Here is a 27,416-nt window from a genome sequence, read left to right as displayed (position 1 = left end):
CATTATTAGCAACAAACGGATGAAAAAATGGATTACTACAGTATGTGTATACCATGCCAAAGAGAAGTAGCAAAAAGCCCATGCCATCTAGACACAGCTTTCAAGAGGAAAAACTGCTGATGCAAACATATTAAAACTATTTTTACTGCATAGGAAGATGAGGAAAAGCTCTCCCCACAATTTTCCTAAAGAATAATGTTGGTCCTGTCACTCCTTGTTTAGTTAAGCTCACTGAGTGTTTGAAATATTATTTTCCATTATAATCCAGAGAGGTAAAACAGACAGATAAGTTTACTGCATGTAAAAAACTCACATCCTTTCCTCTCCCAAGCATAGGAACTATGTTGATGGCTGGTGAGAACAAACTACACACAAAATAGGCCAAGGGCAAACTTTTCCACAGCTGTTACTCCATGGCTTCAATATCGCCTCCAGAGCTCAGTTCTCCACAACCTTACAGCAACTGAGTGCACTTAAACACTGAGACATTGGCCAAACCCCTGCTCAGCTCTCCTTAAGTATTTTCTTTATGCTGGTCTAAAAGAAGTAGCTTCATTGCATTCAACAGGTAAGGAGTTTTCCTGCATTACAACTCTAGCACCTCTACTGAACTGACCTCGTAGAGTTTAAAACGAAGAAGCAAAGGTGCTTATGGACTGACTTCTGTACCTCATTCACCGCTTCGTACCTGATCAGTAATACTGTCATGCAAACGAGCCACTGACATCTACTCTATCATCCCGGATCCTCTGTATCTGCTTATGCATACAAATGTGCACCTATACTTGTATTATACATGCTACTTTTACTTTCACTGATAGTTAAGCTTGCTTAACACTTTCCATCATAGGACCCCGCTTTCAGTTGTTTACAACTTTGCCAAAATCTAAGTGCTCAAGCTGAAATTTTCCACGCTGAGTGTCTGCGTCAGGCTGAATTTTTCTGGTAAGTTTCAATTAAAATAGTACAGCTGTTCTGAATATGGGGCTTAAGGAGAGAAATATCCCTTTCCCCCATGTTTTCTCTTACAATCATTTCACTGAGAATCTGTTCTGGGAGAGATACTTGGGGTGTAAAAAGGGGTTACCTTACCGTAAGGGACCAGACTCTCAGGCTCATACCCAGTACTAGCCTTCTGAAAACCTGCCAAACTTTGGCCAAGTTACAGAGTTCTAAAAACTATGTTTTATCTATGCTCCATATATGTCTGCTGGAGAGTATTCACCATTATTTTCTAAACACTCCACTGAAACAGAAGGTGACCTTGACCTCTTGCACCTCCTCCATATCCATCACCAGTCTGTGTGCACATCCTTCCCACAAATGAACTGAGCATCCTCCCAGTTACAAAAGGATGTATAGGGCAGTTTGGGATTTTTCATGCAATTTCTGGTCCTGGCCCCCAGGAGCTGCTGTGGCACCAGAACTGAGAGCTGAGAAATTCTGTCCTTTGTACCATAAATGCCCGTTGACGGTGCCCATGCAGTACACTGGAGGAAGCTTGTTAGCCTGGAAACAAGCCGAAGAGCTCAGGGTAACAAGAAAGAAATGGAAAAGCAGAGCAGACTCCAAGAGACAGATGCAATGTAGCCAGGGCATAATGATCCATTGTGTTAAACACACAAACACTGTCTCCAGACTGTAGAATAGTACCAAGAATTCACAAATGCCAGCACTCTCTTGTTTTCAACCAGTTTCTGTGACATCTACTAGAAATTACATCCTTTCTTCCCCTAACTGGATGGTCCACAGAAGAGACTGTAACCGAGTGCTTCCTGTTATTAGCCACTCCAATTGGTCAAGTAATGGAAATTATGATTCTAAATGTTGATGATGATCCATGTGGGAATCAATCACTTCTGAGTAATAGAATTCCTTTTTCTTTTTAGTTTTATCTGAAAGTTTTCAAGAAGCACATTGTCAAAACTGCACTAGAAATATTAGTTATAAAACCACTCAAAAGTCAGAAGATGTCAGCATTACAAATGTTCATGCCAACTGCTGTAAATGCATTGCAGCATAGTCTTCAACTGTACGCTCACTGATATTAACTTTTTCCCAAGGACATCACCCTTCTTCTCTGCTGAGGACACCACATTTTTGGAAAGACCCCTTTATTTCTTTCCCTTTCAGATTTGGAGTTTTCCAGCACAAAGAATGAAGACATTTCAGGTTGCACCCCACATCAGCAGCAGCCTCTGTGGCTATGAAGCAGCCACAGCTGCACAGTGGCTACCATCTCAACGCCTCCAAACCAAGCTATTGGAAAGCTGTAATCTTTTCTAGCTAATTCCTGGTTCCCTGCCTGAACGAAAACAAAAGGTAAAGCCAGACACACATCACAGACTTCATGTCTGTCACCCTGTAATCCTGCAAGGCTAAAAATGGAAGTTCTCTGCTACTGGGAGGAACACACTCACTGCAGCTTCCCAGCAGTTCTGAACACCCACTTCTCGCCTCTGAAGGAATTAAACAACAAAAGATAAACCAGTGACGTGCTTAAACTATAGTGATTCAATTACAGAGGGTTTTATTGCTCACTCTGAGTCTTAAAAATGAAGTCTTCTCTTAAGATGCCTCTTGGGATTTCCACAGTGAGGAAAGTAAAATAAAAATGTCTTGTTCTATTTTTTTAAACTCCCTTTAACTTTCTAAAATTATTTTCTTACCATGATTTTTTTTTTTTTCCAGACACATCATCATCAAGACTACCAGGAGACAGATGTCTCTTCTTGTAGTAGAGGTTAAGACTTTCTGTATGAGATGAACTGTAATTACACTGAACCTACCACCATGGTCTAAATACCTAAGCATGCAGAGAAAACACTGCAGCATTGCAAAAGGCCTAAACCTTTACCTTTCTTGGGGTAAAGGTGGAAGAACAGTTTGGCATTCTGGACATCAGGGTCTCCAGGTGCAAACAGGTTCCACATCTTTGTTTTTTTCAGTTACTAGCTAGATATTCCTCTTTTTAATAGTATTCAAGAATGTTAATATGTAGAGTGCCTGATCAACGGGTAAAAGATTAACACACCAACTTTAAACAGCTTTCCTCATTATTGCTGAAAAGTTTAACCTTTCCACTACATAAGCAATAACAACTCCAACTTTCCCCTTTACGTGCCTTCATACTGCTTCTATCTCTTTCAATGAAGTGGAATTTATTAAGAATATCCCTTCATAGATACCCAAAAATGTTTCAAGAGAAATACCACAGTCTAGGCCACATGCATTTTTGTATTTAATTTCTTCTTCCTTATTCATGTGTGAAGCTTACAAAGAATCAGAGAGATGTATGCCACTGAATTAAAGTATTTACTATAGATGTGAGTTATGATTTTTCAGTGTTTTCTTAGCAGCCTAAAGTTTCTGAGTTTGAAACAAAGTGTCTTCAGATAGTGAATTACTCAATTACAACAATTTGATAGAACCACAAAATTCTAAACTACAAAATTATTCTATGTGTCCAAGGTTCAAACAACAGTATGTCAAGTATGTAGTTGAAACACCCATTATTTGTTTTGCCACAGGCCTAAAATATATATTTAATACAATCGTAATTTCTCTCCATGTATGTTAGGAGTTGATTATATTGTATAGATTATCTACAATATAACTGTAATTTAAACTTATGTATAATATATGTCAATAGTATACATTATATAGTGTATATATAATATATATAAGTATATATATCAGTGTATATATAAAATATATTGCCTACCTCTAATGATTAGGGCACGTGATAACATAGAGTAATAATGTCCATTACAAGGAACTTAGATTCTGGTTTCATTAAATGCTGCATAGAGCGACATGTCAGAAACAGAACAGAACCTTAACTTTTGATTAAAGGGAAGATATTCCTCCATATTCCCTCCAAATATAATACTCTTAAATTAGAAGTAGCATATTGTAATACAGCAACATATATAACCACAGCTGCAAAACAATGTGGGGCAGAGAGAGAAGCAAGAGGAGCCTGAATGACTCCCAACTATGCTAGTGCAGTATCTGCATGTAAAAGGACCAAGCCAAGTTCATGTCTGAATCTACTGTGGAAGGTGATGAGACCAAAGCACAAAAGAGAAATTTTAAGAAAACAGCTTTCTCAGAGGTACTTAAACTACAATCCCAATTAGACCACAGTATTAATTTGTTTTCTTTGCCATTGAATTATAAACCAGAACAACTAGAAACTGTGCTGGAACTTTCATCACAGCCTGAATCACAGAGAGGCCAGCGCTGTGAACGGTTGTGAGCATTTGCCTCAAACAGTATAAACAGACATCTGGTATTTGTTTTTAAAGTAATTGGCATAGAATGATTTTCAGGGTGATACAGGAGATCATGTTTACATGAGCATTCACTTGATGGAAACAACTTAATATCAAACCATAGGGGAAGAAAATCCCTTTAGTATAAACAGTTCTGTTGAAGTAAAACACAGATTCATTCTGAGTCGAGCTGGTATTTGTTTAGCATCTGAGCTATCCCCACGGCTTTGCCACTGTCTTTAGTGGGTGCAGCATTAGGGGTTGTTAATGTTGCTATCAAATATGCAACCAACATTCAGCCCTTGGAACACACTACAACAGACCAGTGCAAATTCTAATGCTGTTATGCTGCATGTATGCATTTTCAGAAATCAATGCTTTAGCGCAGCAGGCCTGCTCATGCTCCAGTTTTTGTAAACCATGCATGCAATCTCAATTCAGTCATGCTGCTTGCAGACACATAGACACAAGGTCAGGTTCTGACTGCTCGATTCCATCCTCTCCGTTCAAGCAAACTCAAAGAACAATTGAGATGATCTGCCCTTGAGTATCATGCAATACACAACATATCTACATGCAATTACTTCTTTCATTTTAGAGCACAATCTTCACTCAATCTTTGAAAAAAGGAAATTCAGCTTTTTGGATGTCAACTAAAAAAAGGTTAGGATGCCAAGCAAACAACTCTGAAGCGCTCCAATCATCTCGTCTAGATGTACTTTCCTTCTCTTTCAGAATTAGCTGGCAGAATCACACACGAGATACAGACTTACTTAGAATCACAAGGACCCTCCTATAATCCACACACGATCTATAGGAAGAGGCATACCTCTTCAACACTCTAAATCACTGCCTACCTCTCTCATCTGCACATCTAGACATCCAGTTCAGATAGCAGAAATTAAATTTCCTGAGTTACCTTAAGCCAGTTATCTACTTTTCAGGTAACTCAATCAGATAGGGAGATTCTGGCATGAAGTCTACTTACACAGTTATTACTCTTTTTCTACAGGATACACTGCGTCAAGATGTACTGAATTGTGGAATGTGCAAACGCTAGGAGAGAGAGCTTTCAGAAGAATATTACCTCATTTGTTGCGTAAGCTGGAAGGTATGCGGTGAATAAAATATGAAGGGCACTGCAGGAACAGAAAAATATGTAGCAGCAAAGACAGTTAAATGCTTCTTTGGAAGAAGAGAATCCTCTCCTTCTGCTGTTAAGATTCTTAAACAAGTAACTTAAACCTTCTTTTCATATGCAGTAACTGTATTATCATCTTTAAAGTACCCAGTGATACTTGGACCGTGCTATTACTAATTTATCTTCCCTCCTATTAATGCTGCTTTCACTCACTGTGCTGAAGCCGTGGCACTGGCATCAGTCTGACTTTCAGGGCTCAAAGTCATGACCTGCTAAAACTGAGCAAATACATCCTTTCAAACTGCCTTAATGTGTTCATTAAATGTTTTTATGCACACCCTGACTTTCTCAAACACATTATCTCAAATTATTCGTTCTCCCTCCCCCCAGCCAAATATGAAATCTGTATACCACATGGTTACTCCCAAATGTAGTTATAAGCATAGCTCCAGTTTGCAAAACATGCTTAAGATTTGAACTACACTGCAAATCAGAACCAGGACACACACAGTGTTTTTAACTAGGTCTGCTGACAGTTTTCTAAACAGGTTGCTGACAGAGCTGCATTTGTTAGCATAGGCAAGGTCAGATTTCTTACTATTTCACTGGCAACCTTTTTTTTTTTTTTTTTTTTCCAGTCAAAGAATTTCCATTGAAGGCAAAAGGAACTATTGGTACCCCCTGTTAGGTCATGGATCCAGAGCCAGACCCATAGGAACCCCATTGATTAAAAGAACAAGGAAACTGCAATATGGAACCGTAAAAATGTAGCGAGCCATTTCCAGCTGAAAGCAATGACAAAAAAGACACCCTTCTCCTGGCAGATTTATATAGAGATCAGGTGATAACTACCACAAAGATATTTCCTTACACTAGGAGGCTGTTAGTTTCCCTGTAACCTGTGCCTCCCTGCAATCGTGCAGGAAGCTGTGCAAACTCTGCTCTACCATAATCCCAAACATAGCATTACCCAAAGACTCCTTCATTTTTAAAGCTAAACAAAATGATAATCACAGTTTCCAAGAGGACAAACCAATCTCTTTGGTTTTGATATTTGAAGGAAATGCCTTCAAATACAGGTCAAATTTTAGGTCAATCTATAGGCCAAATTCTTCCTTTTTGAATTTTTTCAGATTTTTTTTTTTTTTTTAATCATACAGACATTTTCTTTGTGACAAAAATACTTCATACACAGATCCCTAAGGCACTAAATTGCAGTGTTTATGGTTTAGGTGATATTCCCTAGTAAAATACATTAAATTTGCACAGGAAGCTATACAGAGGGACATAAATCTTACTTCAAGACATCTTCCTGTAGTTCAGTTTGACAGCAGATAACAAATGTATTTCCACAAATATATCATCAGTACTTAGCATACACATGAATAAAATATGCATTTCTATGGAGGTTTTGATTTATGCATATCATCAACTTATAGATGAGAAACACAATTTCCTGATTACTTCAGGAAAATGATGATGGCTTCGCACTTGGTAATCAGCCCTGCAGTTCAGTCTTTTACCCACACAGCTCCACTGCTCTGAGGTTCTTCTAAAAGAAGTAAAATGAGAATTCTCACCTAACTCAATCAGATTTTGCCCTCCCCAGTATCTGCTGATCCAGACCATGACTGACAAACCAGTGGCGCTGAGGTGAAGCCTCCCTCTGGTGCCCTGGTATCAGCTGAAATCAAGGTTATTCAGCCCTTTCCGGCTCTTAGATTGAGAAGTTACCAGCCCCTCCTTCTGGCCTAAAAACCTGTCAGTTTTACCTGTGCACCTTCTGACAGATATTTACCTCTCCTATTCTTGATGACATCCAATATCAGCACTCTATAACTTATTACACAACCTTTACAGAGTTTCCCTATTACCTAACTTCAATTACCTTTCATGCAGTTTAAGTCACTTTTCTTCTTGCTGTGGACATGAAAGGACTATTCCCTTTCTCTGTGCAGCAGCCTTTGTACATATCTGATGACCATATTCTTTATTTCACTGAATTTTCTCCTCTATAGCTAAGCAGCAGTTTGCCTCTCTAAGCAGAAGAATGCTAATCTTTAAAGAAAATCGATACTGATGCCACCCATGAAAGGTCTTAATTTATGCTCTATATATTAACATCAACAAGAAAGGTGCAGGTATTCTCTGTTGACTTCCTTCAGCTGTACATAATTCAAATGGACCAATAGCTAACAGTTTATGGCTTCTTTTATTTTCTTAGTTGATACTTTTGTTTAAAAGCTGCTCCAACTGACTATCCTAAATTTCAGTTTGTATCTTAAATATCACTAGGTGTAGCAGCATAGATTCAGGGTGAGAAAAGCAGTTAGGGAACACATTCATCTTACTTATGTTAGCTGCCTGTAAAGACCACGGCTTTTACTACTTTATCATGTATGTTAAATACTGAGCTCCTTGTTCCAGGTAGTTAAGTCAGATTTCCCAATTACGTTTTTACATGGCTTCCACTTACAATAAGCGCATAATGGTTAACACAGAGACAGAGCAAAGCCTACAACAGCTTCCCATGACCTAAAGTAGAAGCTGCTCCAGATCAAATTTAAGCTTATTTTCCAGTGGGCAGTCATCCAGACCACAAAAACTACCACCATTCACAGACTGCTGCTGTGCAGCTTCAGTGTCCAAGGTTTTAAAATTTCATAACATTTACCCTTCACATAAAACAATTTATACAGTATACTCAATGTAAAACCCTATACTAATGCTGCATTACATCTGAGATTTCAAAGCTTACAAAAAATCAAAGATTATGGATAAGGTTTCCAGAACAAGATGAAGCCCTAGCCCCCTTTGGTTATGTGTTATGGTAAGGTACTCCTTCACATGATCCCACAGCATTGAGAAATGTGACAAACTATTTGGCAAATGAGTTACAACAATGCTTATCTTATAAAACTCCTCCAATCTGTGAAGAAGTTTTAATTCTGAAATTTTATTACAGCCAGCATTCCAGGAGTAAGATGGTATCTTTTCAGTATGTAGAAATTCCTTACTGCATACATACTATATTGCATATTCTCAACAATTGACAAGGTGATCCCCTCCTTTCTGAAATACTGGTAGGATAGTAAGTATTGTAGTAAAACTGAGATCCAGCAGCCTCCCCCTGCCTCCACCCCCCAAATACAACTTGGACATATTTATTATGTTCTCAGATATATATATATATTTATCTATGTTTTGCATCCAAAATGCTAAATAGAACCCTGAGGTCATGTTCCTCACCATCTTAGGAAGAAGAATGAGTATGTTCTGTTATAGAAGTAGTTGAATGGTGTGCAGCCTATGTACATTCACAACTGGGTAAAATCCAACGTTATTATCTCTTGTATTATCTATTTGATACATGCACGAGAGAGAGGAGTTATGGTTGAACCTGATCCCAGTTTTACACGTCTTTAACCTGAAAGCTTGGGACTTCAACCCTACATAGCACTGGAGAACAGTTGAGCAAAACCGATGTTTAAAAAACCCAATATAAAAATTATTTGCCCTGAAAACTATGAGTGCAAAGGAATAGTATACAAACTTGATGTTGTGAGAAGTGCTGTGATCATAAGCAGGCCCACTCCATCTCTGGTGTCGAGGATAAAGTCGGAGGTGGAACACATGTGTAAATACATTTGCTATGGCTGAAACGCAGCAACCAGAAGAGGCACCCAACAGCTGTCATGCCGAAGCCGGCGGAACACACAATACCTCATGCTACAGCCAGAAATCTGCCTACAGAGCACAGGTGGCATAAAGCAGGGAACCGGGTCATTTATTCCTTGAATTACTGGTCATCTGCATAGATGAGATAATGGGGTATCCTGAGAGAACAGTCTGACTTGAAACTGAGTGATTGACTGAACCTTCATAATTAAGTGTGACTGATCGCTACAGGAGTCCTCCGGGTGGCAATTTTGGATAGTAATTCTCTCCCTCTACTCCATTCTCATGAGACCCCACCTGGAATACTGCATCCAGATCTGGGGTCCCCGGTACAAGACAGACATGGACCTGCTAGAGCTGGTCAAGAGGAGGGCCGTGAAAATGGTCAGAGGGCTGGACTGAGAGAGCTGGGGTTGTTCAGCCTGGTGAAGAGAAGGCTCCAGAGAGACCTTATAAGCTCCCTTTAAGTACTGAAAGGCCACAGTAAGAAAGACTAAGATGTTTTACCAGGGCCTCTCTTGACAGGACAAGGGGTAATGGGTTTAAAATGAAAGAGGGAAGATTAACATTAGATATAAGGAAGAAATTCTTCCCTGTGAGGGTGGTGAGACCCTGGCACAGGTTGCCCAGAGAAGCTGTGTCTGCCCCCTCCCTGGAAGGGTTCAAGGCCAGGTTGGACCGGGCTTTGAGCAACCTGGTCTGGTGGAAGGTGTCCCTGCCCGTGGCAGGGGGTTGGAACTAGATGATCTTTGAAGGTCCCTTCCAACTTAAACCATTCCATGATCCTGTGATCATAAGGTTCTTGAAATTCCCTCAGGCTGCTAACTGCTGTGTCTAGTCTAATCTGTGTACTTCAAATGTGGTAAGCAAAACTCTTAGTAAGATGTCCCTAAGACACTCATATGCTGTTCCTGCTACAGAAATTATTAAGGTATCATATTGGAGCAAAATGATTTAGCACAGAAAGAACTACAATTATGTAAGCGTAATATGACTGACACCCTTTATGACTATCAGCAGAAGCTGAATTCAAGCTGCAATACATTTCCCAGTAATATTCAGGGTCACCAGCAGACTAATTCAACAAAAGATTACAGTTAATTTCTTCAAAAAGTTATCTCATTGTGATTTTAAGAGTATGCACGCCTGAGTTTAAAAAAAAGTGGCCACACAAATGCACACAAAATTACACATACTAAGTATCATGTTTTAGATAACAAAAAAATCAATTAATCTGCACATGCAATTGCATTTGCAATTTCTAAGTGCACATGCAATACAATATAAATTTTTTTTCAGAATACAATGCTCTCAAAATGTAACCTGTTTCATTTCTTAAGCCAAACAAGAAGTAACAGTTTTCCCAGTATAAACCTTTTTTTTTTTCTTCTATCAGATACTCAAAGGTATGAAATAAATGAAGACAACAAAGCATCTGAATTACTCAGTGGCATTAGATTCTTCCTGAAATTCCCTAGGAAACAGAGTATTTTTTTTTAAAGATAGAAACTTTTTTATTTTAAAAGACTACTCCCCTCTCTTCCTTCCTTGAATAGAAAAGCAAGTAACACCAACATATTGTCCAGACCACGTCATCTCACACAGACATGGCAGAAGTCTATAAAAATGGGAGATGAAAGTGTAATAAGAAATGAAATTTGATACCTAGCATCATTTAATGTGCTGTAGGTCTTGCCCTGAAAAAGAGCAAATAAACAGAAATTGGTGATTCTTTACATCAACCAAACTGAGAAACCCTCTGCCATAGGATACTGAAGATAATTAGAAACCCCACAGCTTCAAAGAGAGACTGAGCAAAATCAGTGTGGGGGACAAATCCATCAAACACTATTTGACACAAAGATATCATCCCTGTCTCATGAAGTCCCTGAGTCTCTAGTAGTTCAGAAAATATGTGGAATATCATTGACAAATCCTGTTAATATCATTAGATTCTGCTGAGATTGACTAAGGGTGTCCAAATGTAAGTAAATGGGAATGATTACATAGTATTGCTACTGAGTCTAGGAATACAATCAGAACCCAACAAAGCAAAGTGCACTCAGAACATTTAAAAAAGTTTAATTTAAAATTAATATATCATAGTTTACAATATACAGTACATATGTGCCATTATCCATATAGGTACTATATATTATATATGTAATTACATATATATTCACACCTGTAAAATGTAAATCTGTATCATTATAAATATGAATTCATCACTTTGCTTTTCATTCCACGGAGGTATCACATTTTGCTGCATACTGCTGAAGTTGTGGATATTTTAATGTTCAACTAAAATCATTATAGTTCAACTCATGTAGAAAACTTCCATTTTACATTACAAGATGTAGCAGTGGATGGTTCATCTGAATCATCTGGACTGTATTTTTTCCACAGAAAATTTTCATTTTTTTTCCAAAGAGAACTTTCACACACTTCTCTCTCTTCTGTCACCGGGGGATGAGGTGCTCTTTCACATAGCTTCTCTATGACTGCTATGTCCGTGAGCTTTCTGAGGCTCTCCTCATTCTGCTCACTGAGCATGTCCCAGAAATCTTTTGGTCTCTCCTTTGATTTTTCTACTTGCCCTGAAGGAAATCTCCTTGGTGATTCTGTAGGCCCATTTCCATCATTTCTGAAGACGTCATTGAGAATAGAGGTATCTCCAACTAAGTCCACAAAAGACTTTTTCTTACAAGTCTGAGCTTTTCTCTCCTCATTTTCTGACTGAAACAGGGATCTTTTTCTTGGCAGCTGTGTTTCTTCTGAGTCCTCCTGTCCTTCACAACATTTTACAGGCAGCACCTCAATTATTTCTGATTTACTGCTTAATGAGCCAGATGCCATAAAATCCTTGAATGCCTGACTGTTTCTCCTTTCGATATGTTGAGTAGCAACAGTGGGTGATTGTTTATATTTTGCATCAACACACACATCTTGCAAGTAGGACTCATTGTGAAGCTGCTCTACTTCTCCTTTACAGCTCTGCTGGCTCTGTGTTTCTGCAGTTCCACTCAGAAGTAGTACTTTAGCTGATGAAGATCCAGACTTAGATCTTCCAAAATTCACAATGGATCTTCTTTTTCTGGACTGTGTTGTACCCAACTCTCTTTCCTCACAGTCATGCGAAACTTGTGCTGGTATTTCAACTGGGAAGAAAGACTCCACCTCTGGATGCTTGGAAATGTAGAATTCCTTCAACATCCTCTGCCTTGTTTCTGATGTAGCTTTTACAGTATGTTCTGCAAGGTCTTCCACTGATCCCATATTAAAGTGGGATACCATTGCCTGAAATTGTCTCCTGTAATTATCAAGAAGGAAAAATGTGTTATTTTGACACCTTTAACTAGAAACAAAATCAGTTTTCAAGCAATTAATTCACCTACTTCACATATTCCAGAAAGTAATCACTAAAAGTAACAATTGTTTTTATTAGCAAAGACAAGAAAGAAGAATGACCTTAGAGGAACTGACGTTACTTCTGAATCCCAAGTTCCAGTGTGATTTCCTCAGCTTATGATTTTCAGTGTAGTTAGCATATCGTACCAAAGGACCAGATTTCAGAAGGTTTTTGGCTACCAAGGATGCAAATGGATAGACAGTAGAATGTTTTTGGAGAAAAAAAAAAAAAAAAAAAAAAAGTAGTTGCTCAAACTCCTTTTAAAAAGACTTGCTAAACAAGAGCTGGATAAACACATTCACAGGACACAGGGACTGTCCCCTCCATCCCATCCAGTGAGCTATGGAATATCTGTTTCTCCTAAGAGGCCAAGCTCTAACTAAAGCAGATCACCCTGAGTTAACCACAGTCTGGGGTCAGGTCACCTAACTGGAAGGTCAGAGAGGTGGGTTTATGCTCCCTTGTCAGAAAAAGACTATGAAACGTGTTGCCTTTCCTGTATGTAGGCTCCAACAGGCAGTGAGATTTAACCCTGTATGGCCTCAAATACCACTTGACTGGCTAGCTCCAACTATGCCCTTTGCGTGTGGTGACAGAAGACAGCTTCCCACTCTGCCTTACAACCACATTGCAAACTGAGGCACCTAATCATCCTCATTCACTGCACAGAGCATCCAGATTTACTATGAAGTCTAACTGCAAGCCAGGTGCTAAGAGGTGACCTATTTAATGTTTAGGAGTGAACACGCTTATGCTTTTTGCTAGATATGGCTTTAGTATCTTGGAATAACATCCTTAGTTGCTTAATTGCCTTTGAAAATTTTACTTCAACAAATTATTGATAATTATGATTGCGATTGTGAATATTTTTAGCATGAAGGATTCTTTTCCACCTGCCTCTTAAATATTTAGAATTTTCAGTATCTGTAATATTAAGCAAGTCTGGCACTTCAACAATAACAGTTTGGATAGCTGCGGCCAGCTGGCTTATATGACAGATTCTGAACACTTGAAGGCATTACCTAGATATTCTCATACAGTAATTTGTCTCAAGGCCAAACTGAAGATATATACTAAATCCCAGTTCTATAGGTTTGTCTAGTTAGCTACAACTTTCTGCCTTCTATTTCCACATACCATTCGGCTATTGTTCTTGAACTTCTATCTATACACCAATGGAATTTAAGTATTCATATTAATAAATGCAATAGTTTGGGAGAAAAGGGAAAACAGGGAGATAGAAAAATGGAGGGGGGAACAAAACATTAAAAGAAATATTAAAAAGATATTGAGCCCAGGTTAAGAAACTATACACAGTGTCCAATTTTTTGTAATAGTCTTTCACTGAAGGTGATGAATTCTGGGCAAAACCAGTAGGCAGTGAGAAGCTCACACTACAAAATTTGTTTCTATACAGTTTAAACATTGGTTTGTGGTACTGCATGATGCACATACCATGAACATTTGTGATGATGACATCTGCACAGCTATGGAACATTGTATCAACATGTTAAAAGTGATTTGTGGGTTCAATTCATACTACATTCATTTTATTATTCATGTAGTATCAATTATGGTACTCCGTATAGTACGGGTGAAGTTTTCCATTATTTCTGCTCTTGCCATAAAAAAATAATCAGTATTCCCTGACTATGGTTGAAACAAAGACAAAAGTAACTGCCCAGAGGGAGGTTCATTTCAACCTTAGAATTTTATTTCCATCTCACCAAAACAATCTCACCTGCAGATTCCTTTGGGTGTCTTTCCAACCAAGAAAGTAGTTGAACCTACTCTGTGTACTTGCTTGGTTCTCTGGGTCACAGGATGCGTAACGTACAGCTGATGTTGATGACTGTTTGCCAACACTTCTTGCCCTCCCTTAATAATCTTCTCTGCTGTGTCATTTTCTGGGTTTTCTTCATTTTTCTAGTAAGATGAGACACAGAAATCATCAAAACAGCTGCGTTTCTGTCATTATGATAAGTTCTACTGCGCCCAATTCTGTCACTTTTGGCACTTAACAGTTTGAATGCTAAGGTAGGGATTGAGAGATGCAGTGCAGACTAACTACTCAGCCACAAACTTCCAGACACTGAAGGCAAGTCTTGGTTCTCTAAGAGTAAGGTGGGATATTTTTCCAAACAGGTTAATTGTGCTGCTGAATTAAAGATTTCTGTAAATTCTCTAATGTTAAAACGAGGGTTATACAAATACTTAATCCTGGGCAACAAGACCCCAATCTGTTATAACATCCAAATATTACTATAAAATAGAAAATGTCAATAGTTTACAGTCTTAATAGAGATATATATAAAAAATAGCTTCCTGGATTAACTTCTCAAGATTAATGGATTATTTGGATTGCTTCCTGCTTGTTAATGTATGTTACACAATTTTTGCACAGTATAAGTTCAGAACTCTTTGTTACTCTATCAATTTAACACTTAAAGAAAAACTATAAATAACCACAACACTGTTCAAAGATACCAAAGTTGAAGTAAAAACATTTTTGTCAGTATCACAGTCTTTAACACACACACACACACACACACACACAATTATTCATAATTGTAAAGAGACTTTCTGAAGAGGTGTCACTATACTCACATGCAAAGGAATAGAAAAAAAAAAAAAAGTTACACATTACATTTTCATCATAATACTGTTAAGAATAAAACACTAACAATCACATGATGCTTCTTAAATGGAGAATGCCAATTTTAAACATTTAAATGCTTCTTAAATGGAGAATGCTAATTTTAAATGTAATAGTCATTTTTCAGTAGAAAAGCTAATGTTTTAGTCAAATTCAAGATGACTGTGCTACAGATAATTCATCGTGTGTTGACAGTCAATGTTTTGCATAAAAATATAATCCTATTTACATATTAGTTATTTTTCAGAAATTCTCACAAATTCTTGTCAAAACTTCTCCTTTGCCAAAAGGCAAGCCAAGGGAAATATGAAAATTAAAGAATGTGTTTGAAGAGCAGGGAAAACAGAAAAAACACAGAAAAGCAACATGACGGGTTTGTGTGTTGGCTTTTTTTTTTGTTTGCTTGTTTTTGTTTTTATTTTGCTTGGTTTTAATTTTTCCAGATGAGATGAGGGTAAAGAATAACTACTTACTGATGGCCTCAGTCCTCCTACTAATACTACTTTAGAGATGAAAACACATACTGTGTTCACACCTTGTCATCTGCAGTTCAAAATTTGGTTTTGGATCTACAGTGTTTCTTCCCAATGTGCTTCTATTTGATCCATGTTCACTTCCTTTATTTCCATGGACTGTTCACACGTTCTTGAGCTTTACTGTCTCACATCTGTTCTCAATCCATTACTTTGGCAAGTAAGCTCAAACTAGCATACAGAGAGAGATGTTAATATTAAGGGACCTAACAGACATAAATTTTCACTCTTTAAGCTAAATGCACAACTCCAAAGATTAAAATTTCACTGCACTATTAAAAGCCGTACTACACAAAACTGAAACTAAGGCCCCAATTAAGATAAAAACTCTATTCTTCCAATAATATTATAATGATAGTAACAAACTTAAGATTGAATTAGCAGATGTTATCTACATCATCATCTACAGTTATCTTGCTAACTCTGTATAATTTAAGATGCATACAAATATATATATATATATATTTTAAATTATGCATTGATAATGCAGAACTTTATTTGTAAAATGTATTTTAAAATAAGAAAGCAATGCTAGTTTTAAAATATATTCATTTTGATGGAATTTTTGCATGGAAAATATACACAGTATTCAATTCTCACTACGATAAGACCATGTGTACTTGTCACTAGGTCAGGAAATCAGGATTGTGTAACTTAATTCAAGCCTAACCATGTCAATGCCTGTCTTAAAAATATTTTAAACCCCCATAAATGTGCATCCATCTACCTCTTATTAAACAAGACCAATGTATATGAGGCAGCAATATGCTGGTTTACACATCTGTTCAAACAAAGATTAAAAATCTATTTGGGAAAAAAGCCAAATGTTGTAAACACACTGAAAGTCATAAAATTGCTTGTCTTTGCAGAGAATCAGAATTAATGGAAAAAGTACTGTTAACTGCAGATAAACTCACAAATGGTATATTTAATTCTGGAAGTAAAAAGCTTTTAAGTACAATGACCCACTCTGCCAAACCCAAAAGAACAACAGCAAAATACCAACATATACACACAAAGAGCTCTTCTTCTACTACCTAAATTAGCTGCTCAAAGTTTTTTCTTAAGGTAGAGAAAGTTACTACAAACTAGTTACCCAAAGAGCTGCAGGAGCTAATGCCAGTGAAAGCCCGTGGCCCCTGTGAGTTACTCTTGAAAAACCTAGCTCTCTGGAGCAAAGCCAGCTGGTTAAATGGCACCCAGTTAGACTGAAACACAACAACTGGCTGTTGAACTTGTGAACATTTTTGAACATCTGCCAACTTAAATCCGGCCCCCAACTCTCAAATCCAATAATTTCTTTTTAAAAAACGATAAACATTTTGTCAGTAGAACTAAAACACTTATTTAATTTTTTTTTAAAGATGTGCCCGTGTTCTCTAAAGGTCAGACCCGAAGTTTGTTACTCTGACTGATACATGGATGAGGCTCTAGGTAGAGGTAAGCTTTGGTAAGCCTGTATCTTTCTACTAGCATTACTGTTAAAAAAAGTGAAAACTTCAGTCAACATTCCAGCACTGTCAACATTCCACACTATTTTGCTTTCTTTTCAGTTTGACTTTGTGTATAACTCTCCTTAATTCCTCCCTCTCATGGCTGATTTCTTTCTGATTCTCCTTCAATGTTTGTCTTCTAACTCACCCACTGAAATCTATTTCACGTTGAAAATTTCCTTTCAGCAGCTTTCTATTTTCTGTTCCTCAAGCACTTTCTCTACCAAACTATTGTGTGCGTCCCCCCATTATTTGCTCCTACATGAAATCCCATGTTGACTTTACAGTACTGGTCTTGTTCACCTGAATTACCATCTGCATCACATGCATAAAACTATCTCACATAGCAAGATTTAAATAATACAATTTGATTCAGCTAGGAACCTCTGACTCTTGTTCTTATACTACTAACAACAGTACATCTAATCTATTTATATTATTAAATGTCAGACCATTTATGAATTAATGTTAAGATCGAGAGAATGGAATAATAAAGGAAAAAAAAAAATCCTTCAACACAATAAGTATTCTGTGCATTTGGAAGTGCACAATATTTTTGTTTAGCTTAGCGTACTGTGTATTAATTAATATACTTGGGTAAGTACAAGTGTTGCTGAACTTCTTGAAAGAACATTTTAATGCCATAAGATCTGACTACAGCATTTTCAAATCATTATTGGAAAATGGAAAGACTATAGGGATCAGTTCATAAGCATTTCTTAGGACTATGAAGAGTGATTCAACAGAATAAAAGAAAGGAGAATTAAGAAGAACAAGTCAAATTTTTGTTGGTCAAGAAAAATCCAGCTGTTTTGCCAAACAGCAAGTCTGGCTTTGCTTTATGGTTCAGCCATGTAACTACTGAAAAATGTTAACCAATTTAACACAGGGAGGAGAAGAGTAGTCAAAAACTCAAATAGCATAAATAGTGAGACAAATTATTTCTCCTGAAATTAAGATTCCATCCAATAACTAAACAAGTAATAGCATGTTTTTCTCTCACACTAAGATGTGAATATGCTTAAAAATTTCAAATATGTGATTATGAGCAAGTTATTCTGAGTGACAACTAAAAACCACAGTATAGAAATCCAAGTACATTCTCGCCAAACATTATACCATCACACACACACACACTGTGTTAAAACATATTCATCATGTACCATATAGCACATCTTCTGATCAGTCTTCAGAAATACATATGACAAAGCTGAAGAAATACTCAGTAGAGCATACAGTATCTATGAACTTTAAAAGAATTTTTACAAAAAGATTAAAGCAGTTAGTCTTTACTAAATATTTAACTATATTAAAGACAATATGCATTCACAGAGCATATTATGAAACTTCCACTGTACAAAGTGGAAAAGTTTCACTTACATTTGCCTACATACTTATTCATCATTTGATAATTCAGTATAGATGCACTTAATTTATCTGTAACACCATTATACATTTCTATATTCTTCACATTTTCTCCTTTCTCAAATGAGCACCTTGGTGGGGAAAAAAAAGTACAACAAAATGATTTATTCTACATCAAAGATAAAAGATTTTGATTGAATACTGAATGTAACTTTTTATTACTTTACTCAACTTTGTGCATTTCCACTTCGTCAAGAAAATCTTCATACAAAGTTCAAAAGAAATAAACAGTTTATTTTCAAAGGCATACATACAAGACAAAGGCCACAGATGCAAGTTGTTTAGTAGAAGGAAACATTTTTTGTATGCAAAAAATTACATGAGTGTTACAATGCAGAAAATATCCCAGTAAATGGAGAGAAATAAAGTTAACGGAAGTACAGTAAAATGAAATTGTTAACTGCTATTGCGAACTAGGGAAAATAACATGTATAAGTGCTGGCATTCCTTCCTGTATTACGCCTGCTTTCTTACCCTACCCTCCCTTCATTTACTGCAATTAGTCTGAAGAAGCTTTCCATATATTCCAATAGGAAAGAAGGATTATTACATAGTTATGCAGAAAATAGTTTTTAAAGCATTCAGAAAACCCAGGGACTCCTACCACAGATGAAAAAATACTTCAAAGAAAGCATCTATTTTCACCTTTCATGTTTCGTTTAGTCTAAGGGGTTTTCAACATAAAAATGCTGTATCTTCCTACCACCGAAGATCTTTTCCTCCATTCCTTCTTTTTTTTCTTACATATGTCTCTTACCCTTAAAAGTATGTATCAAGTTTTGGAGACCAATAATCAGTTTCCATTTCTTTGAGTTACATATTACATACAGACTGTAATCAAGAGTCCACCAAAAATGGTAGCATCTGCACATTTAAAGTCCCACACCAGTTCACATTTAAGAGTAATGCTCTTAAAGAATAACGAAGACATGCAGCTCAGCATCAAGCAAAAATTTAAGTGCCACAATGCAGCAGTCACTTTCTACTTAGAGATTCCATCTTGAATCTCCAACAACTCTAGGATCTGTTAGCTCCATGTACAATCCAGCTGTCTCCTATTGCATAATTACAGAAGTTTTAAAAACAGTACACACCTATCAAAACCAAATTTTGTCTATCTTTGACAGCACAGAGTTTCAGTATCTGTTCTTCCTACAAGCAGCATAAAGAAGTGGCTCTACACTCTGAAGCAATGAATCCTAATCTATGTATAAGCACCCTCAGACATGACTGAGATGACCTTAAGCCGTGACTTCCCTCTTCCTCTCTCCAGCCCCTTCAAGCAAGGCAAAAGAGAACATAATCTTTTTAAGTACAGCAAGGTAAAAATGTATGGGAGAGTAAGTGAGCAGAGGCTAGGAGTAAGATGAGTAGAGAAAAAAAAAAAAACCAGAAACAGATTCAGAAACCTGTTTTTTTAAGCTGTCTCACATTTGTGGCAATTCCTCAAGTCACCGGACTTAGAGGATAATGAACTTCCTTCAAAAGCCTGAATCTTAAGTTGAAAATATGTTTGCATAATTATTGCTCAGCCATAGTTGTACTGTGTGTGAACGTCTTCCTCTTTTACTTCCCGACGATCCAGAGTATCACTATGGGAAGTATCTTGCCAGATACTGACTTCCAGTCAGCAATAAGCCTCTCTGACTTCCCCACTCACAGCTGAAAACAGTGTTAACAGGCTTTTCTCTTCAGGTATGCCAGATATCCAGGATAGTTTCCATTGCACAGTTTCATTGTTTGTTTTCATTTCTAAAACAAACAAGAAAGGCCTTCTCAAATCTCTAGCTGCCTTGCAGTCACCTAAATCATACAAAAGCATGAAACAGTGAATTCAGTGACTGTCCTCTTAAACCACAGCTTACAAGTGAGTTACAAACATTTATACCACACTCTACTTTTTATTTTCCCACTCCCTGCAAAACCTGGGAAAACACATGACTTTCTAAATATATTGTGAATTGCAATGGGTTTGGATAACTGTGAATATTTTGATCAGGTAATACTTACTGCATTTCAGTGAATTTATCTACCCAAATTACAATTCTAAATTATTTCAGCTCATCTTTTTTCCCTTTATAGTTTTCCTTGGTTTTTTTTTTTCTCTAACTTTTCCCATAATATGTATGAATTACTATGACCTTTCTGTATGTTTTTCTTGAACATATGCTATTCCTAGATATTGTTTTGATTTTACCTATACTTGTCAGGACGTATATAAATACGCTGAAACATCTGATACACAGCTGTTTCTTCTTTGCCTTGTTTCATTCTCTCTTCTACGCATACACATGTCAAACAAGAACTTCTTCCTAAATTATTCTGCATGTCAAAGCAGATAAAGTATAATAGCATCCACATAAAATTTCATGTAGTTTCTCTAAAAATTAGGTCCCCATGGTCAAGATGATAAAAAAGGTTATCAAATAATGACACTGTCTCTATTTTCACCTGATTCTTAAAAAACGAGAACTGCTTTTCTACTGACAGAGGACACAGTACTGAGCAAACTATGTACTTCAGAGAGTTATGGTGAGCTATCCATTCCAGAGTTTGAAATAAGTCTGAGTCTCATTATATTTTAGAATGATTTCTGATGGACATTAATTTTCCCTCTGAATTTAACTTTCTTAATTGAAAAGCAGTCTCAGACTGAATTTGTCTACTGTTCTAACAAAACAAGGTTACAGAATGAGAATTAGAGGTAATTGTATAGCTAATGGTCAGTATCTCAATTGTCTTAGATAAATGAAGCTAACATACCTTAAAATTTTACAATACTCTAGGACAATTGCATTTATATTCAAACTTTCTGAACCAAACAAAGCTACTCAGGATGTTGGCTATGACCACAAAGGTATCTAATATTTGATGGTATCCCAGCAGACTAATAGCTGAAATACGCTTCAAGCTATGAAAGCTATTATGCTTATTCTGAGTCCAAATTACTCTTTCAAAATATTCTGCCAATACCAAGAGACAGGTATTTAGCTATTCCTGATGATAAAAGTAAAGAAATTTTATCAGAGTAATATGTTATTTTCCTCTGGTTGTCACATCTACATTTTCTGCTTGTATAAACTGATACCATAGACATTCTATAAACTCTAATCTTTTGCTTGGTAGTGGAGAATTGATAATGCAGTCAACTGAGGACAGATTATGTTCTATTTCACATTTACTTCTGTTTCTTCTCCAGTCAGGTAACAGAGAAAGAATTTCTCACTGGGAGCAGTTTATTTAATTTGTTGACTCCATAAGAAAAGTAATTCCTATAAGCCATACCACTTTCATGTTTTTTTTTTTTTCACCAAAAACCTGATCATAAATCAACATAGTTATTAGTATTGTTGAGAATGAGAGGAGATAATCAGCCTATCTCTGAATTCAAAGTTAGGGTAATTGCTTATTCCAGCAGAAGCCTGTAGACTTGCATCTATCTTCATTCACCCTCTCACTCCTCCAGCAAACAGCAGCAAAACCAAAAGCCATGCACATACATCATAACATAAATGCAACTACAAGCATCACAGAATGCCACACATGAACTCACTGTATTTAAAAACCAACACCAAACGTCATAGTGAAATGGTTAATTCCATTGTAAACTGAAACAGTAAACTCGATAAAGCAGCATTACAGGCCAATCATTTGGGAACAATTATTTTAAAGCTGAATAGCATTCCCCATCCTAGAAGAGCAAGGATAATGGAATGTTATCTCCCAAAAGCCTACTCTTTGTAAACTACTATCCAAACTTGTTGAATCTGAAAGCTGTGCAAACACGCTGCAATCAAAGTTACTATAACTGATAGAAAGTCTTTGTTTAAATAATCTACAAAATGTCAATGTAATACAAATAAGATAAAGAGGAGTTCTTAATGACACAACTTTTGTATTTACAGTATTCTCAACAGCACTTAAATCTGCATTGGAGATACAAAGGGCACGTTTTTTCCTAGGCTGACAGCATGCTTAGTTCTCTCATTTACACCACACTGCAATAACATAAAGAGGGGTTTACCATTAATCCAGGTTTTACTACAAAGCATCCCGTTATTTCTCTGTCAAACACTGGCAAGAGAGCCAAATGTCTGTCATCCAATTCAGAGGATTAAGTCTTCTTTTATAGTGCGATTCTTGTACGAATTTATAAAAATACAGATATAGTTTCTTAGAGCTGGTCACAGTCTACATTTTGGCCTGAATTCATGCCGCAGAGGTTGAATATGACAGCTGGCAGGAAGCTGAGGGGAGAATACATCCTCCCCCTTTTCAGTCACCACATTTCTGTTGCCATAGTGATTAATCCTCAATTGAATGGCTGTCTTTGTACATTTCTTTTCAGTAAAACTTTAAGTAAACTTAAGTTGAAAACATGCAGTTGAGTGAAAAAAAAAAGACTACACATATTCAACAGGTACAGTAAAAGTTCTTGTGACTAATACTTTGACATATTAAAAAGTGCAAATTAGCTCTAATGTGGGACATCATCAGTTTTTCAAATTATTTAGTATGGCCTTTTCCCATTTTTGTCTTTTTTGTGAAGCCTCCAAGCCCTCTCCAACATCTTCCCCATGATCCAACCCCCCCCCGAAGTTCCTATTGAAGAAATACTACACAAATTCAGCTTTACAGGAACTAGAGAAAACCTACTCCAGACTTCTGTACTTGTATAAAACAGTTCACACAGGTTGTTTTTGACAATTAACACAGAAATTAATTAAGGAATGCAGTCATTTAATTCAGAATAGACTTGAAACTTTTGAAAAAGATGTTTAATCTTGCCTCATGGAGGCTTCTATTTCCTATGGTAGTTAAGAAAAAGCTTCACAAATAACACTGCAAGTTATCCAAAAAGCAAAGTAAGTAAAAAGCCCCTGCACTGAAAATTAGCCAGGTTGCTTTGGAATATGGAACCTTCAAGAAAAAAAAAAGGATCAAAAAATCTAAACCTCTAAAAATACTAGTAGATTATTAAGGTCTTAGAGAAGTTGTTAACACTTTCATTTTTTTTTCCCCTAAAATTAATGTCAGAATAATTTTGAGCAAAATATCAAGATGGGATTTTTTGGGTGTTTTTGTTTTTTGTGTGTTTTTTTTTTAGTTTTTTTTTTTTTTCCTGAAAGGCTGAAATAACTGTAGGTTTGCTCTGAAAATAAGTCTGGCTTTATAAGGACACCAGGTCCAGTCCACAGGTTCGTTTCACATGCTTTCTTTTAGATGCTTTTGTTTCCAATATCCTTCTTTCTGTAGTTACACAAGGTAGTTCTTCACTTTGGTTTTCAGCTATCTTCTTAACAGATAGTGATGGGGTAATAGCGACAATAATCTTCCACTTGTTTCATGAAAAAACAGTTTTTAATCAAGTCTGTTTGCTAAAACCAACAAAATAATGCAGGAAAAAATCAAGTTATTTACTCCAGTAGATTAACTTTTAATATAATCTTCTTCACTCACACTTCTACATAAAGACAGAAAACCCTTCTTACAAATAATCTTCTGTAAGTAGCGTATCAAGTGTACTTTGTGGTCATATGTGTAAGAAACCAACAAAGACCAGCTCTCAGTAATTTTTACTGGAGTTGGTATCTGCCACACTAAATATTTTGCATTTTTTACCCTCAGATGTTTAGAGTACTGAAGCCTGGTGTGATTCTTCCTGCATCATGGCATCATTGATCTGACCATAGCTTCTGCCTTAACACTTATGTGCCGGTTTTGGCTGGGATAGAGTGAATTTTCTTCATAGCAGCTGGTATTGGGCTGCATTTTGGATTTGTGCTGGAGATAACACAGGGATGGTCCGGTGAGTGCTGGGCAGTGCTTGCGCGGAGCCAAGGCCTCTTCTGCTCCTCAGCCCGCCCCACCAGCGAGGGGCTGGGGGGGCACAAGGAGTTGGGAGGGGACACAGCCAGGACAGCTGACCCCAACTGACCCAAGGGATATCCCAGACCACACGATGTCACGCTCAGCACATAAAGCTGGGGGAAGAAGGAGGGAAGGAGGGAAGGGGCGGGGGCAGCGGCGACGGGAAGTTTGGGGTGATGGTGTTTGTCTTCCCCAGTAACGGTTATGTGTGATGGAGCCCTGCTCTCCTGGAGGTGGCTGTATTCCCGCCTGATGGTGGGGTGCAGTGAGTGGATTCCTTGTTTTGCTTTTGCTTTACCTATTAAACTGTCTTTATCTCAACACACAATTTTTCTCACTTTTACTCTCCCAATTCTTTACCCCATCCCACTGCGGCAGGCAGGGGGAGTGAGTAGACACCTGGGGTGTAGATGCCAGCTGGGGTTAAACCACAACAACATATGACTTGGTATGAAAGATTACAAATAGCCAAAGACCTTAGTTTGCAAAGAGAGTCACTTGACTGCTTTCTGAGACACTTTGGTTCTGGGATGTACAATACATTTTTAGAACTACAGAGGAAGTTGAGATGTATTATCAACCTATAATATGGTATAATCTGTATCTCCAAAATTTCTTCAGGAACAGCTGTCTACCATACTTCTGCATGGAAAAAAAATCCCTGGCTTTGTTTTCATTACTGAGGCTCTTAAACATCTCTAATTAGCAACACTTCAGAGCCTTTCACATAAGCAGCACTATCAGAAACATCAACTGTTTGAGGGAAGATTATCATACTGTTCCTATGTCCTTTCTTCTCAAAATCTGCATAGATCTGACAGTGCTAGGTGTGATCAATGGTCAGAATATGGACAATCCTCAGACACAGAACAATATGTGCAATTCAGGAATGGTTGGTAGTAAGTTAAAATATTTTTGTTGTGATTATAAATATTCTACATTTAAGGGATATCAAGGATAGAAATGCCATGTCTATATAAAAAAACCTCATTAGTCTTTTAAGTACCTCCCTGATTATACTTGCAAAATAAAGTATAAGCAGATCTCCACTGATGTAGATGACTATTTATGAAAGCTCCCTCTATAATAAGACAACAGGATCTCTCTTCATTGAAAATGCTACTCTCACCTAACAGCTACAGAATCTTATTCTAATTCTATGCAATCCTGTGGACCTCTGTGATAAAGGAAATATATTCCCCAAAACACGATTTATTTTCCTTTCTTCAGGATCATGCGATAAAAAAAACCTTTCACGTTTGTTTGCTTCTACTACTGTCATATACAAACTATCTTAAAATAGTTACACTTCTTTAATTCAGATGCTGGACAGGATTTATTTTGACTAATGATATTCAACCAAAATATGGTTTATTTTCTTGCTTTTACAATTAATGCATACTTGATACTGTTACTTCTACTATTTTTAATTTTATCTCACCTTTCATAGCTGGTCAGTTGTGAGAGAGCTCTCATGATGTCCTATTTTTATCTCTTGGTGGCAAGAAATTACTTATTTCTGGTTGCCTAACTGTATTTTCAATAGTCATACAGAACTTATGGAAATACACACTAAACAAGCATTCAGTAATATAAACATGACTGGTCTAGCTAAATTAGACAGTTTGCACATTTTTTTTTAAAACAAACAAAATTAGGGAGTATGACAGCACTCCCTACCACCTCTGTCGAAAGAAGAGTCAAAGGTTCTGCAGCAGTCCTGAAACCAAGCACCAGGACTGTTAGGCAACCTGGAGCACAAAGCAAGCAAGAACAAAAGAAATAGTAGGAAGACCTATCTCTCATAATAAGAACCAAGATTTTGTTCCCTTAAGACTTCAAAGTATAGAAAAACAGCAGGTTAAAATAATATGTTCTATTATTTCAAAGAAAAGGTAGTTGGTGTATATGAATACTAGCACAGGTAACATTAAGGACAGACTGACTACTTATTTCTGCATAAAATATACACTTGATTGAAACCTACAGTTTAAAGGGTTAAGAGATATTTAACTGTGAATTTCATTAGTCTCAACTGTCCAGATCTAATGCAGACCTTATGAAGTCAAGTTAAAGAAAGAAACTATCACCAAGATGAACACCTTTTCTTAACCCAAAGTTCAAATCTTATACTTTCTATAACCAATTTAATTCCAAGCTTATTTATTCATTAGTTACTCATGTTCTTAAACAAGATGTTACATACATTCAAAGTTCTCTTTTCATCAACAAGACTCCCTGCCCCCTGTCCTTGTCCCTTCTACCTTGGCTCTCTAGGATCTTCTTCCCACGCAACCTCTCTCTGAAGGAAGTCTTCACAGGTTTTGCAGTCTGCTCCAGTTTTAAGCAGTTTCTGCAACTCAAGTGACTACATTTGTCTTCATGCTTCAGCAATAAAGAAAAGACTGATAAACCCAATTTATATTCCTTTTAACTACTGCAGGTAGAAAACCAGAAAGATGACATTTTTTTATATTGCTTTCCAGCAACTTGGTTTTGCTGTTACTCATATTCACCTAGTTTCCATAGATCAACTACTGAAACTAAAGAGCTTAATCTAGCACGTAAAAGTTCATGGGAATTTAGTGAAGCCAAAATGTGATCAATAGCAAGAAATCAGCAAAATGTCAATGTTTTTTACAAGATGTTGTCTCAGCTGGTTACTTTTGCATAATATGTATTACATTTTGTTTATTACTTATTGCTTTTCATACTGTTTTTTACTATGCCTGTTATGCTACATTCATACGTAGGCAGAAAGCAAAAACGTCTCACTGGCTTCAACCAAGATTTGTAGGAAAAACTGTACTTCCCAACATACAACTCATCCACACTTCAATGGATTACTTTGTTAGTAAGTACTCTTCCATCCCATTTACAGAGATATTAGTCATTTCTTGAAAAATTTATTTAGGCTTTATTAAGTCATAAAT

The 27,416-nt window shown here is 36.9% G+C and overlaps 1 protein-coding gene across 8 annotated transcripts in view; it reads right to left on the bottom strand.

Moving 5' to 3' along the window:
- ERCC6L2 (ERCC excision repair 6 like 2) overlaps positions 1-27,416 on the bottom strand; it is a 112,698-nt gene that overhangs the window by 42,484 nt on the left and 42,798 nt on the right. For 2 of the 8 annotated variants that reach the window (XM_032985602.2, XM_042787607.1), the window contains 2 exons: positions 14,247-14,431; positions 11,140-12,406 (listed from right to left, as the gene is read on the bottom strand). The exons of 2 other annotated variants lie outside the window; for them this stretch is intronic. In XM_032985602.2, the coding sequence (XP_032841493.2) occupies positions 11,419-12,406; positions 14,247-14,431 (1,173 nt within the window). In that variant the 3' untranslated portion in view covers positions 11,140-11,418. Of the gene's footprint in view, positions 1-11,139; positions 12,407-14,246; positions 14,432-18,825; positions 20,416-27,416 lie in introns of those variants that run through there. 4 more of the 8 variants (XM_032985611.2, XM_032985603.2, XM_032985609.2 and 1 more) reach the window with 4 other exon arrangements.

Source organism: Tyto alba, unplaced genomic scaffold (genome assembly GCF_018691265.1).
Source record: "Tyto alba isolate M040663 unplaced genomic scaffold, T.alba_DEE_v4.0 Super-Scaffold_13, whole genome shotgun sequence".
Classification (NCBI taxonomy): Eukaryota; Metazoa; Chordata; class Aves; order Strigiformes; family Tytonidae; genus Tyto; species Tyto alba.
Note: the sequence above shows the minus strand (reverse complement) of the source record. Positions and strands in the feature narration are given on the sequence as shown.